This window comes from Octopus sinensis, linkage group LG11 (assembly GCF_006345805.1).
Source record: "Octopus sinensis linkage group LG11, ASM634580v1, whole genome shotgun sequence".
NCBI classification, from domain to species: Eukaryota; Metazoa; Mollusca; class Cephalopoda; order Octopoda; family Octopodidae; genus Octopus; species Octopus sinensis.
Window position 1 is genome coordinate 36,165,508 of NC_043007.1, and position 17,582 is coordinate 36,183,089.

At 37.7% G+C, this 17,582-nt stretch overlaps 1 protein-coding gene across 6 annotated transcripts in view; it reads left to right on the forward strand.

Annotated features, from left to right (window-relative positions):
* LOC115217534 (lipase maturation factor 2) overlaps positions 1 to 17,582 on the forward strand; it is a 101,405-nt gene that overhangs the window by 73,172 nt on the left and 10,651 nt on the right. For 3 of the 6 annotated variants that reach the window (XR_005001241.1, XM_036507343.1, XM_036507344.1), the window contains exons 12-14: positions 3,984 to 4,099; positions 7,289 to 7,327; positions 17,374 to 17,495. Coding sequence is in view for 5 of the 6 variants with exons in the window: in XM_036507343.1 (XP_036363236.1) it covers positions 3,984 to 4,099; positions 7,289 to 7,327; positions 17,374 to 17,495 (277 nt within the window). In the remaining variant the exon portion in view is untranslated. The remainder of the gene's footprint in view (positions 1 to 3,983; positions 4,100 to 7,288; positions 7,328 to 17,373; positions 17,496 to 17,582) is intronic. The other 3 variants (XM_029787260.2, XM_029787262.2, XM_029787259.2) reach the window with 2 other exon arrangements.

Here is a 17,582-nt window from a genome sequence, read left to right on the forward strand (position 1 = left end):
CTCTTCAGTCTGTTTAACCCTTTCATTACCAACCCGGCTGAAATCAGCTCTGGCTCTTTAGTATAAATGTCTTGTTTTCATAAGTTTTGAATTCAAGTCTTCCACCAAATCTTAGTTAAAATTTATGTTCCTTACACTAGCTTAATGATAACGAAGTTCATTTACTGAATTCTTTGTTATATTTAAAATAATTGAAAGAAACACAGAGCATCTCAAAATAAATACATTAATGAAAGGGTTAACATAATCTCTGTGAATTTCATTTTTGTCCTTTTCTCTTTTTCCACACTTGATCACTTATTTTTTATTCGCTGCCTTTAGTAATTTCTCGTTGCTGTTCTGTAAATATTCTAGTACAGTTTTTCTTTCCGTCTGTATACCCTCTTCCGCAGCAGTTAAACCTCTTCCATCCTGGTCTCCTTTCAAGTACAACCAGTTAATATCAGCTTTCAGATGGTGGATTCTGATTCCATACATTCATTGTTGACAGCTTTGTATTGGGTTGTCCGGAAAGTTTGTGCCAATTTATAGTAGCTTACCTCTTGGCTTGTTTTAGAACCTGGTTGAGTCCATAAAATAGGATTTGACTACACCTCCATCTAGAGTACAGTTTAAGCTATCTTTTCGTGGAAGAAGGTTTATGCTCCTATAACCTGTGTTAATTCTGTAGCCCTTTAAAATGGAAGATAAGAAAGTTCATTTTTGGCACTTGATGCTTTGGGAACCAGACAAAAATTGCTGCAGCTCGGCTTGGATGTGTTACCCCACCCTCCATATTCACCAAATATTGCTCCTCCGGATTTTCACTGATTTAGGTCTCTGCAGAATAGTCTTAATGGTAAAAATTTCAATTCCTTGGATAACGTAAAAAGATACCTTGATGAATTGTTTGCCATGAAACCACCTCAATTCTGAGAAGAGGGTATTTTGAAGTTAAAGGAAAGATGGAGACACATTGTGCAACAAAATGGTTCGTCTTTGGTTGATTAAAAATGTAATGGCAAGTATTTATTGACCTTTTTCTTTCCTTTAAAAATCGGCCCGAACTTTCTGGACAACCCGATAGTTTTTCTGTCAAGTTTCTGTATGTTGCTTTGGGTCCAGTTTATAAGTCCATCTCCATATCTGATAATAACCTTTTTTGAATTCAACTTTGACTTTAATATTTTTCTCACTTTCCTCGTATATTTGTGATTTGTTTCATCACTTCATCTTTTTATTTCATCTCTCTCCAGTATTCCCAAAATACTCATTCCACTGTCCTTTCTCATCAGCTTTTGTTGTTTTCCCATTTGGCATTTCAATTACCTGGCTTCCTTCAACTCTTCCTCTTTTCGTTATCACTATAGCGTACTTTTCAATCCCAAATTCCATACCTCTGTTTGTTGTCTTTTCACATGAAGCTTTATTTTATCCATAAAAAAATTATTTATCTAACCATATCCATTTCCCAAATCATGAGCTATTTTAACTAATCATCATCATCATCATTATTATTATTATTATTATTATTATTATTATTATTATTATTATTATAGGGCAGTGTTATCAGTTTTGGTAGAAAATCATGCAAGATACTTTGCTATATTCAGTTATGTCTCAAGTTCAAATCCTGGCAGTTTTTAGCTACTTTTGCCTTCCATCATTCTGGGGTTAATACAATCAAGTTCAAGTCAAGGTACTAAGGCTGATATATTCAACTACATCCAGCTCTTGGACATTGTGTCTATGTTAGAATCATCGTTATTACTATTAGGACTGCAGATGACAGAATCAGTAGAACATCAAAAGAAAAGCTTTACAGTTTTTAGTTGAGTCCCTTTAGGTTCTGGGTTGAAATTCTGATTAAAGAAGATTTTAAAAAAATTATTTTATGTTGCTTTTTGTCCTTCTGTGATCATAAATACCAGGTAGGTAGGACTGGAGACTATATAATGAATTTTCCTTCTTAGAATTTATGTTATTGTTCTGATGTTAAAAACTATTATTTATACAACTTTTTTTTTTCAACCTTCTTTTAATAATGATTTATTTTTGTTTATGAATCTTTTAATGTTTTTGGGTCAAACGCCTAAAACATGTTTTTATTGAGTTGTTAATGAAATTATTTTGTGGACTGACTATTAACTTAAACTTTAGAGATGAAAGATTTGTTTTGGTATATTTATATCCAATGCAGCATCCCAAACTTATTATCTCACAGAATCCTTATATGGTTTTCAAAAAAACAAGGAAAAACTGTGGAACTACTAGCTGTATTTCACAGACAAACCCTATCATTTTAATTAGGCACAGGCATGGCTGTGTGGTTAAGAAGTTGGCTTCCCAATCATATGCTTTCAGGTTCAGCCCCACTGTGCAACACCTTAGGAAAATATTTTCTACTTTAGCCCCAGGCTAACCAAAACCTTATAAGTGGATTTGATAGACAGAAACTGAAAGAAGCCCATCATTTTGTGTGTGTGTGCATGCATCCAAGAACAAGCGAGTTATCTAATGACATCATGAAAACCGTTATGAAAACCTCCTCGAGGAATGTGAAGACGCAGGCTGGAAAGCGGAACATTTTCCTATCGAAGTCAGATGTAGAGGGTTTGTAGGACACAGCGTGAGACGACTGTTGTTATCGTTAGCCCTAACTCATCGTAAAGTCAATACCACCATGACTGATATCCAATCTACAGTGGAGAAGGCTAGCCACTGGATTTGGTTAAAAAGAGACGATGAGCGATGGCTAGAAGTATATTGAGTTCTTCATAACCAGCTGATCTAGCAAGCGGGGGCCTCATATCAGCGAGGGGGGACGGTGCGCATTGATGCCGTCGAGAGGTAGGCCCCGAAACGGCACGCATTCTCTCCTGATGACCCCATACACTTGCTAGCTTCCGATATACGGAGCTTTTAACTGGTAGCACTTGCATGTGCAAGTTGTTTGCAAGACATAGAGGTCAGATTGAATGAAAGGTAGTTGTAAATTTTGGTTTTCTTTTTACTCGTTTTAGTTATCGACCTGCGACCATTCTGGGGCAGTAAAATTAAAGGGTTTTGAGAAATTTTATTTACTGCATAAGGAAGATAGGCAAAATAAATTTAGGTATAAAGAGATGCAATAAAGGTTAGAACCAAATACCACTAGGTACTTTTTCAACTTTTTACTAAATCTGCCGGAGTGGCTGTGCAGTAAGAAGCTTGCTTCCAAACCACATGGTTCTAGGTTCAGTCCCACTGTGTGGCACCTTGGGCAAGTGTCTTCTACTATAGCTTCGGGCCTATCAAACCCTTGTGAGTGGATTTAGTAGACGGAATCTGAAAGAAGCCCACCATATATATATATGTATATATACATATATATATATATATATACACACACACAAACACATGTATGTATTTGTGTGTCCCCCCCCCCCGCCATCTTTGCTTGACAACTGGTGTTGGCATATTTATGTCCCCATAACTTAGTGGTTTGGCAAAAGAGAACCAATAGAATAAGTATCAGGCTTGAAAAAAAAAGGTGTTCCGGGATCAATTCATTTGACTAAAAGATTCTTCAAGGTGGTGTCCTTGCATGGCCACAGCCTAATGTCTGAAACAGATACACACACACACATATATATACATGCCTGCAATGTACTTGTGCACACATCTAAAGGGTTTCTGTACAGTTTCCTTCAGCTGAATGTTGCTCACAAGGCTTTAGGTCAAGTTTATGGTGGAACACTCTTTGTTTTGAGACATCCTGCACTAAGCATCGAAATGGAACTGTGTGATTGCAAAGCAAACTTTTTGACCACATGACCCCTGCCAAAAATACATAAATAATTTTTAAAAATCAAAAGAAAATTATAAAGAATCTTTCATCTCTAAACAATAAATGTAATGGTAGGCTTATAGTCATAATAATTAGAATCATAACCTAAATATTTTGTTTTAGTTTAGTGTGCTGTTTGCCTTGTTTCTCTACTGACTCATGTTTCTGATTTCAGGTACCGTATACTTCCATAGATGTTGGCAGTAATTCTAAGTTACCAGCACACTTAAAGATTTTACACAGCAGATTAGACAGACTTGAAATAACGAGCCATTATGGTCTATTCAGAGTGTAAGACCAGCTAACATTTCCTCCCTTTTAACACTCTTCTACCCACTACACTGCCTTCTGCCGTACCTCTTTTCCCTCCTCCTCCTTCCTCCTACGGCTAGTATCTGATATGGCAACTTTCTGGAAAAGTGTTGTGTTGTGTATGGGTGTGTTGTTGTTTTGTGTCTTGTTGCGTGTCTTGTTGTTGTATATATGTTTTGTTAGTGTGCTTTGCTGTATTTGTTTGTTGCCATGTGTGTGTGTATTGTTGTATGTGTCTGCACCTTTGTCATGTTTGTATAAACTATATGATGTGTGGTAGTTGTTGCTGTTGTGTGTATGTGTATGTATATATGTGTGTGTGTGTGTGTGTGTATATATATGTGTGTGTGAGTGTGTATATATATATGTGTGTATATATATATATATGTGTGTGTGTGTGTGTATATATATATATATATATATATATATATATATGTGTGTGTGTGTGTGTGTGTGTATATGTAATATTGCACATGTTGTATGTATTTATGACTTGGTTGTTGTGTGTGTTGTGTGTTTCCATACATTTTTGTTGCTTTCCCCCATTCCCTTTACCCTTTACTATTTTTCATAAGAAAAGATATTCATTTACAAACACATTTCTATGTGAAACACACTGGATACAGGTAAGGCTGTGTGTTTAAGAAATTTCCTTTGCAACCACTTGTTTCTAGTTTCAATACCACTCTACAGCACTTTGGACAAATGCCTTTTACTCTGGTCTCAACCTGACCGATATTTTAGGAGCGAAGCAGCTTGTTAGAAACTATACAGCAGCGCTTCCCAAAGTGGATGGTACTGCCCTGTTCCCCTGGGGGTCAATGGAAATATCCACTAGGGTGTTGAAGAAAAGTTGGGTGATAATGGGATGGCCAAAGAGTTGGGGCAGGGCAAAACAACAAAATAATGGGATTAATTAGATCAAGTTTTATTTGTGAAATACAGTTGTTTTGAATTTGCTGCAGAAAGTGGTTTATGTTTGTGGTGGTGAGTGAGGTTGAGGTACTAGGAATGTGGCCTAGGTGCGAAGGGAGCAGTAGCTTGAAAAAGTTTGGGAACCACTGCTATACAGTGACCTAGTGATGTGAGCATTGTGTTCATGATCATAACGCGACAGGATCGTGTGATTCAATTCCTGGGCCAGCAGGCCATTGTTTCTTCAAGCAAAATGCTTTAATTTCTCATTGCTCTAGTTTACTCAGCTGAGATCATATCCTGGCATCAGTGCTGGTTCTATCCTTTCTCCCTCTTCCCCCTGTTGTCACATCCTTGATATTTTGCTCAGTAAAGATTGGAAAGGCTGAGAGGATGTCTGTCTGTGACCACATAGGCGCCTAAGAAAACAGTTAGTGCAAGCATGGTATATTACCAAGCCATACATACTTGTGAGTGACAGCTATGGTTTATATATTTATGTCTGTCATATCCATCCATCTATCTAGCTATATGTATATGTGTGTGTGTGTGTATATATATACATACATATTAGAAGGTTTGGAGATGTACAGGTATCATATATTAGAAGAAATGTGGTACTCAGAAATCTGGATGGTTTTATATTTACAGATATTTATTAGTATGTTACAGGTTTTTATAAATCATATATCATATATTAGCGCTTTCGTCCATTCTAAAACTTTAGTCTTTGCTAAATTAACTTTGAGGTCTCAATTATAGGTTTTGCTTCATGTCTTAAATTTCTTGTCTAAACCCTCTGCAGATTTAGCTAGAAGATCTTTGTCCTCAACATACTGGAACTTCCACAGATAGACAGACCTCCTCTGTTTTGACCTGGAAAACTACAGCAAATAAGCCTTGACTGAGAACTGAGCCTTGATAAACACTTCTACCTACATGTTAAATTTGTTGTTAAACTCATCACTGGCTCTCACTTTGTTGACTCTGCATCAATGTGGCTTGTACATCTCTTACAAACCATTCAGCTACCCATAATTTCCTTAGTGATTACCAAGCTGTAGAGTGTGGAACTCTGTTAACCCTTTTGTTACCATATTCCTTTTGAAATGTATTGCCTTTGTTTCATTTAATGTTGAAAATGTCAAAGAATTTAGTAAAACAATTTTGTCATTATGAAGCTGGTATTTAAAACATAAATTATCATGGAATTTTAATGGAAAGTTTTTACTGGGATCAGTTAAGTATGAAGTTTATGTTATAAAACCAGGGACAGTCTAAGTGGGTTGGTATCAAAAGGGTTAAAGGCTTTCTCTAAGCTGACAGATGCTAGGTACAGGGACTTACTCCTAGTTAAATATTTTTGCATTTGTCTCAATAGAAAGATAATATTGGTTGTGCTTTACTGGAACAAAATCAAATTATATCTCATTTGAGTTAAATTATTTCTGTTCAATTATGCTATGATTCTTTCTGTAGCTTCATAACCTGGGCTGTCTTTCTGTTTCAACTGTAGTTGGTCCTCCATAAAATATTTCTGTTGCCTTTGTAGCGGCTGACATTGATGTTGCTTTATCAGTCATTGGGAATGGCATCTTCCTGTGTTATCTGATTGATTATGTGAGTGATTATCATGCGACTGGCTTCACCAGATATTTTAAGTGTCTCTTTGAGAATAATTTTGTTGGTCCAGTTGTCTTCTCTGCTATCAATTTATATAGTTGGTCCCACTGTTGGGTCTACTGTAAGTAGACCCTCTCTCTTCCATTTGTTGGCCTTATTCAACATTCTCTTGTAATAATGCTTCCATGCCTCTTCCTTTTTGGCATCAGTAAGGAAATGTGGCCTTTATCATTCCATACATACTTTTCACTAATTATATCTTGATAATCTTTGGTACACCACCTTGCATTCCAGAATATCTCATGCTTCTGGTCCTTACACTGCATAAAATGTGCAGACCACTTTATTTTCTGCTTCCTGCTCTTGCTAAATATAAACATTTCTCTTAGTTGTACTCTACTACAATGTGAACTCACCACTTCTACCCATGTTTTCTTTAGCCTTCCTCTTCCACCATATCTTGCATCATTCGTCATGTGAGTCACATGTATACTATCACAGTTTCACTCTTGTGCAACCTATTAGTCTATCTACCTACCTATTTATCTGTCTCTTACTCTCTCTCTATCTCTCTCTATGTGTGTGTATATATATTTAACTCTTATTTATTTTTTATTTTCATCTGGTTAGGGACCTTACTCCTTTGTTTGGGAGGGGTGTCAGAGGCAGGTAAGACAGTGTTACAACCATTATCAACATAGCAATAGCAATCCTTTCCATGCTGCCTTCGTTGTTGTGACTGCTTTAATTGTTAGTACTTCAGTTGTCCTCTAGATCTTAGTCAATAGTGTCTAGTAATCAACATAATTGCAGAGTATTACTTCTCTGCTTAGGAAGAAAGGCAGCTGATTTCAGTATAAGTTAAGAGCACTCATTAGACCCTTCACATTAATCATCCACGTTGCTTCATCCCTTACAGTAACCACAGTAACCACACTTCACCCTTTATTTTCCAATCAACTCTGTTGATTAGTCATCATTGTTCATAGACTGTTTCCTTTAGCTGAAGGCAGCACACTTTAAATGTAGGCACTGGAGACATATCCTCTAGTTTGTAATTTATAAACGTCCAATTGGTCAGAGTTGGAAGCAGTTCAACTCCTGTTTTTGTTGTCTGTGTATAACTCTGGTCTGCCCTGTCCAAGCATATCTGTGATATGTACTAGATGCGGTCACCCTATCCAATGCTTCATACATACCCTGACTTAGTCTTTTGGAGACCATACTGTGCAATCCCAGCATGCACAGTGGCAGTCTCAACATCTTTAATTTGCTTACTGTTTGTTCTTGTATGATCATTAGTTTCAGTGGTGCTTGCAGCATAGATTTTTTTCTTATTTTATTTTTTCTCTTAGTTGAAAGTGAAGGCAGAACCACTGACTCTGTATAGGGCTCCCCATTACTGGTAGGAGAGATAGAGGGAGAAAGAAAATTAGCCTCAAACTGGAAACTTGGCCTGAATTCTTGCAATGGAATGCAGTACATTCAAGGAACCCAAAGTACCAGGTGATAGTGTTAAGTTGGGTAACAGATTAAGTTTACCACCCGAGTAGATCATAATGGGATTTGAACTCCAAAAGCAAAGAACCAGAACAAACACCACAAGACATTCAACCTAATTTCTTACAGTTCCACCAGTTCATCTCCCTAGATTGTTACTTTTTTTATTAACCCTGAATAGATTGAAAGGCAAAGTTGATCTTGTTGGGTTTTGAACTCAGAGTGAATAAGATAAACCCCATGGTTAGAATGTGATGATTTTTTTTTTATTCTTTTGCTTTTATCTCTGCAAGTCAACATTCTGACACACTGCTGTTCAAATAAATTTTGCCAATCCCACTTGAGCAATTCTGTTGCAAAAATTTAACCCAATCCACTCATGTGACAATGTATGACCAACCGTTATACTCCCCTGTAAGACTCATACTTGCATAGAAATATAAGTACATAACTTTTATTGCCCGTAATTACTTTCTGTTTAGTCCCTGTGCTGATTGAAATATGAGCGTGTCCACTACTATCCCTCATTACACAACTGGCATGGTATAGTGAATGAAAGAGAGGATGAGTGTCAAAGAGATGAGCAGGTCAGACAGGATAGATCTATTGCCATCCTTATTTTCACTGGTAGCATAATACTATGAATGGAAGAGCAGATGAGTGATGGTGAGAGGTTATCAAAGAGGTATAGTATATTAGCACTATGACCCGGCAACACCGGGTCATAGTGCTTAGTGCATGCATATACAGCTGCGTGTGTGCGCACATACATGCGAGTACTGTCCAAATCTTCGACCAATCACATACAGCTAGCTGGCATTCAATTGGCGTATCAAGTTTCGGGCATTTTGATTGGGTTTTGGATAGAAAATTCACAAATAAATCACTTCTATTGATTTTTTAATGGCTTTGCGGGGTGACTGGGGAAATGTAAAGATGTGTACGACCACCCTTGGACGGTTTTGAATGACTATAGAAAGTGTGAGCCCTCTAATTGAAAAATTGTGAATTTGTATAAAGGACACACACACACACACAGACATTTTGCCGTTTATATATAGAGAGATGTAGAGTTAGATATTTATCATTGTGTTTCTCAGACTCTATTGTTATCACCACATTTTATGTTTTTTGTGCCATGCTTGCATGGTTGGATGTCTTTCTTCCAGTCCTGTGTGTTGCCAAACCTCACAGTCCTTTGAAATCTCCTTCGTGAGAGGCAACACCTTGAGATTAGCCTTTACCTCTCCAACTCTTTCACAGGTATCATTCACTCCGAGTGCATGGCACTTTTGTACACGGCTGTCATCCTCTATATACATCACATATCCAAACCAGCTCAGTCTTCTCTCATGCACCCTATATCTGATTCTTTGATACCCAGTTTTTCTATTTGCTCACTTGTGCTCTGTTGTACATGTGCCCTAACATTACACATTCAGCAGAGCCTGCTTTTTTTTAATTACTTTCTAGTCCTCGCAAAGCTTGGCTCACGTTATGCATTGTACACAAGCATCATACAATCTACTCTTCACTCTGAAGAAAAAGCTCTTTGTTGCCAGGAGAGGTGATAGCTCCCTGAACTTGCCCAACTTGTTCTCATACTGACTATTATACTTTCAGAACAGCCATCCAACAGCTAATTAGGTCAGCTCGCATTTGTGTGAGTCTCTTTTTTCTAAGCTCTTGATACTTATTGTCCTTGTACACTTTCTACAAATGAACCCTGTCTTCTCTGTTAACTTGGCCATGATCTCATTTTATCTCTTGTTCATCCAGTTTTCAATAGGGACACCTTATAGAATTTCTATTGACTCATTTTCTGCATATCAAGCATGACCATTTTTTTTTATGGTGTTCAGCTTCTATATCTTGAGTTTCTTCTCTAAATCATCATCGTTTAACGTCTGCTTTCCATGCTAGCATGGGTTGGACGATTTTGACTGAGGGCTGGCGAACCAGATGGCTGCACCAGGCTCCAATCTTGATCTGGCAGAGTTTCTACAGCTGGATGCCCTTCCTAATGTCAATCACTCCAAGAATGTAGTGAGTGCTTTTTACGTACAACTGGCACGGGGGTGGGGGGACAGTCAGGCGGTACTGGCAATGACCTCACTTGAACAGATTCAGCTATAATGACTAACTTGTTAATATATACAAGTTCCCATGGATAGCCATTCCTAAACTCCACTGTTACAACTTGGAGGAGTAAAATGAAAGTGGATTCAGTGCTATTCCTGATGGACACTTACCTGACCACTATATTTGTCACCAAACCCTTTACTGACTCTCTCATTACCGATCCCACTATTGTACCTGGTTTGTACAGCTCCTTCAAGCTATTTGTCTGCATTCAGCTTCCTCAGTGTCCATCAGATCACAAAGCATAGAACCCTGTCAAAAGCCTTCTTTAAGTCAGCAAATTGCCTGGTATTCTTGGCTAACTGCTTTTGGGTTTCAGTAATACTTCTTCCTAACACTAAGCTGAACTGCATCTCATCGAGGTTAATGCTCTTCTTAACTAAGTGTACTTATAACTCTTTCTGTAACTTTCATTATCTGGTCTAGCAGTTTGAAACCTCTATAGTTTCCTCTCTCCAATGCCTCTTCTTTCTCTTGTAATAGTTGGCATTGATGCTGCTACCCCAGTCCTTGGCTATGACACCTTTCTGAAATTACCCGATTCATTACATCAGTACCCAACCTACCCTCTACCGTGCCAATAAGCTTCAGACATCTCAGTAGTAATTCCTGATGTACATGCTGCCTTCTCTTCTTTCATATCCTTAACCCTTTAGCATTCAAATTTCTTTGTCAAATCTACATCTTATTTATTCACATTGTTTTGAATTAATCATGCATCATCTTATAGCTTTGAGATTTCAATGATGTGATTGTATTTTTTGTAGAATGACCTTGTAGGTTAGGTGTGAAGGGCCAGATTTGACCAGTTTCAACATAAAGCAGGTAGAATACTTGGGCTGGATATGGTCAGATTAAATGCTAAAGGATTAGCCACTCCATCTACCATACTGCTGTCAACTTGAATGACTGGTTCTTCTGTTGGGTTCACCTAGAGGAGATCCTCTTTCTCTTACACATATTCCTCATTCTCACGATAGCACTTCTATGCCTCTTTCTTTTCAGAGTCAGTAAGGGTAAGTGTGCCATTAATATTCCGTACACACTTCTCAACAATATATTGATGCTCTTTCACTCACTCCCACACAATATGGAATACCTCACACCTCTGATCTTCTTATCATAGAACAATAGCAAACTTCTTACTTTTAGCTCCTTCCCATTACCTGACATCTAGCTTCTTGCTGTTATTTTTGCATATGTTGTGTGTGTGTGTGGTGTGTGTGTGTGTCTATATGTTTGTATGTATTTATGTAAATGTGTGTGTTGTGTATATATGTGTGTCTATATGTTTGTGTTTATGTAAATGTGTTTGTTGATATGTTTGTATGTGTGTATGTATGTGTATATATATATATATGTGTGTGTGTGTGTGTGTGTGTATAAAATATTTGGCATCTAGTTTCTTGTTATTTGTTATCAATTCTTGCTGCCCATTTTCTTCCTTTCCTTCCAAATTTCTTCCTTAGCTTTTATGACTCTATGAACAACGCTATACCATCATCAATAGCACTCTGTTATTTTGCTGGGACTTTGCACCAGCCATAGATCTGGTGTGTTACTCTGAATGAGTTGTCCTATAAGAACTCCCAGCTGTTCTCTGTGTTACTATTTTCTTTCTCCTCCTCTGTTGTTCACTATCAGTTAGTCCATTGCTAAACCTGTTGCTGGTTGATAGCTATATCAGCTCCTATGTCCACCGTCTCCAGAATGGCTTTCACCTTTGAGTAATAATGTCCATTTACCGGGCCTGCAAAATCGATATGCAATTGGGACCGTGGTATTTTCCCTTCTGGCCAAGGTTCACATTTTGTAGAAGGTAGTTTTGCTGCCAGCGCACATCCTCTGGAGCCTTTTCCCAAGTTTTCAACTTCCTTGTCCATACTTGGCCAGTATACGAAACTTCACATCAGCGCTTTCATTCTAGAGATGCCTGAGTGTCCTACATGGAACCCTTTTAACATTCTCTTCTGTAATGTCTGTGGTATGATCACCGTCTGAATGTACATTAGTACACCATCACATATAGAGTACATGTTCACACCTTGGCAGTTCTTTGACCAGACCTTTCTTTATTTCCTTTTATCAACCCCGGTTTTCTTTTTGTCTCATTAATAAATTTGTCATTTCTCACATTTCTTTTTATTTCTACCAAAGTTACTAGTAGTTCACACACGATGTTTCACATCACTTCTTCGGTTTCTGCTTTCGCTCTTGGCGCTGCTATTATGGTGTCCTCCAGTGGTTCTTTATTTCTTGGAATTAGCCTAGGCAGACTATCAGCATGCCCCAACTTTTTTGAAGGCATATATTCCATTCTATAATTGTAGTTTAATAGAATGATGCTCCACCGCTGCAGTCTGTTTGCCGTGTGTCAGGATACCTTTCTTGGATCCGTGTATCATTATTAGAGGTCTATGGTATGTTTGCAACCCAAAACATCTGCCTTGAATGAACCTGTGAAATTTTTTCACACCAAATATAATAGCCAACATCTTTTTTAATCTGGCTATAGCCATTTTCCGCCGGCAATAATGTCCTTGATGTGTGAGCTATGGCCTTTCTTCTGCCACTGTTATCTTTGTGTAGGAGCATGGCTCCTATCCCATACTCACTAGCATCTGTAGCTAGTATTATCTCTAACTTTAGGTTGAAATACGTAAGATACAAGTCTGAAGTTAACACATCTTTTAAATTGTTAAATGCGTCCTGGCATCTCTCTGTCCAAACCCATTTGGCATTTTGTTTTAATAATTCACTAAGTGGTGCCCTTACCTTATGTATATTTGGTATATATACTTAGTAATAATTTACGAAGCCTAGGAATGCTCATAGCATTGTCATGTTCGTCAGGGGTAGCATATTTCATATTGCCATCGCCCCTGATGGGTCTGGTCTTCATCCACTTTCGGTGATTACTTGACTTAGGTATTTAATTTTCTTCATAAAAAATTTGCATTTTCCTTCTGCCTGTGTAAGTATTGAAGTCTTCATCTTCTCTATGTTTAAACATTTCCATCTAGTATTAAACAGTGAGCTCTTTTCACTAAACATTTTGCACAAAATGTCAACCATGTCGGTGAAATTTATGTCGGATGCTTTTTTGGTAATATGAAGTTACTGTACTTCTTATGCTCTACTGTCACTAGTTTTCTTAAAACTAGATGCGTTTTCATTTTGTCTGTTCAATCCTGATATTCTTTTCCAAAAATTTGTTCAAATCTTCAAAAGTAAGCCTCAAAGGTTACTTCTTCTTGAGAGTCATATTTGAATTCACTTATGGAATTTGCTACATGGTCAGGTGAATATGTATTCTCCAGATTGGTTATCAACTTCATTAAGTGTAACATTTGCTGCTGCAATCCTTGTTGTTGTTCCTTCAGTTGTTGTTGTAGCTGTTTTTGTAACTCAACTATCCCAGCTAACAAGTTTTCCATATTTTACAATTTTCATAAGTTTACACAAGAGTTTTGTTTCTTTTTTGTCAAGGTATTTAATTTTCCATGTGAATTAGTTTAAACTCTCCAAGTGAATGTTTTGTTTTTTTTCACTCTGTAAACTTATTTTTCCTCATCACCACTGCTATAAAGCAAGTCTTTTGATGACAGTTGACACTCCAAAGTAATAGAATGTTTCTGTCTGGCACTGTACGACCCCTAGTCATACAGTGTTATTATCCCCAAAAGGCTGGATCGTTATAATGTCCACTCAGTGTCACCATATAATTACTATATCAGCACAGACACAAATTATCAACTCAGTCTGCACTTACTCTTGACCTTCTGACCTTCTCGCTGTCCACCAGCTACTGGTCTTTTTATAATGGTTGGCTACAACCACTTTTTACTGGGAGGGGTGTACACTTTCACTATACAACAGTGTGTGTATATATTTGTGTGTAAGTATCCATCTCTATATATGCATGCTTATATGTGTATATGTATGTATGTGTGGAGAATTCATATGGGTTCAATAGTCTATAATAGTGTCAATAGACAACCATGTTTTCAGCAGTAGTGTGTCTTGAAAAAACACTACTAAATTACTAGTGAATGATGTTTTTATGAGTTGTATTCAACTGCTTTAACCTCCGTTTTATAAAAAAAAAATACATTTTACATACACCCACCTTTCTTATGAAATGTTCTGATGTGTCTTAATTGATTGGTTTAACATCCAATACTTTACTAAAGTTGCTAAACCTGCTTAATATAAATTGATCACAAATGGGAAAGCATAAAGAAGTTAGGAGCCTCTCATTTGTGTGCCTTTTATGTTAGTGCATTCTTTTTGTTTAAACAACAATAAACATGTATTTTCCATTTAATTCTCGGTCAACAATCAATGCGGTTAATTCATATTATCCCTTTTGATCCAAACCTGTTTTAGACCAATCTGGGTCTATGTTATAGACTTCCTGTTTTAAAATGATCTCAATTAAAATCTTCCATTAAAATTTCATGTTAGCTTTGTGTGTCAAACACCAGATTAATAATGGCAGTTATTTTACTTAATTACTAAATTATTCATTTTCAAAATTGATTGAAACAAAGGGTGCAGGAGTGGCTGTGGGGTAAGTAGCTTGCTTACCAACCACATGGTTCCAGGTTCAGTCCCACTGCGTGGTACCTTGGACAAGTGTCTTCTAGTATAGCCTCAGGCTGACCAAAGCCTTGTGAGTGGATTTGGTAGACGGAAACTGAAAGAAGCCCGTCATATATATATACATATATATATATATGTATGTGTGTATATATGTTTGTGTGTCTCTACTTGTCCTCCCCCCCCAAAAAAAAAACTTCTTGAGAAACCAAATAGTCTTTCCTTCCTTCATGCCAAGTTTGAAGAAAATATCTCTTTTGTATCTTACTATTTTTGGTCTCTTAAATATACTGCATTTTGTGGTATTATTTCAAGCCAGCCGGCTTTTTTTTACACAAACTGCACGTGCATTTTTCTCGCATATGCGTAGTATCGATCGCAACAGCTGATGTACTTACGCGTACAAATGCACATTCCCACAGCTTTATCAATCGTATTCTCACCTGGAATCGATTTTTGTAATTTTTTCAAGACTTATACATGCCCTGATATCATCGGTATCTACATATCAAATTTGAGTGCAATCGGATGGAGGATGCCCCAGATCCTAGAAGACACACACACAGACAGACAGAACAGATTTTATATAAGAGATATTCAATGCTGTGGCAACAGTATTTGTTTTTTTATGTTAAACTTTACTGTCGAGTATATCCATAGATTTAAACCACCATTGCATTTATGAATTAAATGAATTTATTGGATACATTAAGCAATTGTGAATGTCTGTCATACAATCTTACTGTACACAGTTTCTAATGTTATTATGTTCTCAGCAATCATTTATCCTTTTCTTTACTGACCAGTACAGTATGAAATTGTATTATAAAGCCACTGTTATTAGGCATGTGGAGGCGCAATGGCCCAGTGGTTAGGGCAGTGGACTCGCGGTCGGAGGATTGCGGTTTCGATTCCCAGACTGGGTGTTGTGTGCGTTTATTGAGCGAAAACACCCAAAAGCTCCACGAGGCTCCAGCAGGGGGTGGTGGTGAGCCCCTGGTGTATCCTTTCGCCGCAACTTTCTCTCGCTCTCTCTTCCAGTTTCTTGAGTTATGCTGCGATGGACTGGCATCCCGTCCAGTTGTTGGGGAACACATACACCACAGAAATCAGGAAACTGGGCCCAGGAGCCTGGCTAAGCTTGAAAAGGGAGACGTTTATCATTATTGTTATTAGGCATATAACTAAATCCATTATGCATATAAAAATGTGTGAGATTGTTTATAAGATAGTAAAACCAGCTTATTATACATTTCATTAATACAAGCTGAATATTAGTTACATAAAGAAAACCATCCGAACGTGGCCGTAGCCAGTACCGCATTGACTGGCCTCCGTGCTGTGGGCATGTAACAAACACCATCCGATCGTGGCCGTTTGCCAGCCTCATCTGGCACCTGTGTCGGTGGCACATAAAAACACCATCCGAGCGTGACCGTCTGCCAGCCTCGTCTGGCACCTGTGTTGGTGGCACATAAAAAACACCATCCAAGCGTGGCCGTTCGCCAGCCTCGTCTGGCACCTGTGTCGGTGGCACATAAAATCACCCACTACACTCTCAGAGTGGTTGGCGTTAGGAAGGGCATCCAGCTGTAGAAACACTGCCAGATCTGACTGGCCTGGTGCAGCCTTCGGGCTCCCCAGACCCCAGTTGAACCGTCCAACCCATGCTAGCATGGAAAGCGGACGTTAAATGATGATGATGATGATGATGAATGCAAATTGTATTATCAAGACTTATCAAATCAACAAGGATATGTAACTTTCTTTTATGTAACATTAGACTGAAAAGCTGTTGGATAGAATTCACTGTTTTAGCAACTGTCATTTATGATTTGTTTTTGATATATGTATACACACACACACACAACTTTGAAGCTAATGGTCTATTCTGTCATTACTCTAAGTTGTATGTATATATACATGTATATATATATATATATATATATATATATATATATATATATATATATGAAGGTGCGTTGCTTAGTGGTTAGGGCATTCGGTTCACGATCGTAAGGTCGTGACGCGTTGTGTCCTTGAGCAAGACACTTTATTTCACGTTGCTCCAGTCCACTCAGCTGGCAAAAATGAGTTGTACCTGTATTTCAAAGGGCCAGCCTTGTCACCCTCTGAGTCATGCTGATTCTACCCGAGAACTACGTTAGGGGTACACGTGTCTGTGGATTGCTCAGTCACTTGCATGTTAATTTCACGAGCAGGGGCTGCTCTGTTGATCGTATCAGCTGGGACCCTTGTCGTCGTAACCGACAGAGTGCTCTCTTTATATATATATATATATATATATATATATATATATATATATATATATATATATATGTTTGGATGGCAGTTTTACTTTATTTTTTTCACAGAAAGCAAATTTGTATTTTGAGTAATTCTTGCAGTAGACATATATTGGGATGTTTTCCCCTTTTTCTTTTCTTTTCTTTTTTCTCTGACTCTTTTAGGATGACTGGTGTTGGCGGCCGACCTGAGGTTATCATTGAAGGAAGCAATGATATGAAAGCATGGAAAGAATACCATTTTCTTTACAAACCAGGAAATGTTTCTCGAAGTCCACCAGTTGTTTGTAAGTATTTTCTTGAATCCCAGTATTTCTTTCAACCTATCGTAGCCATAATTCTAACAAGAATTCACTCTAGATATTTCGATATAT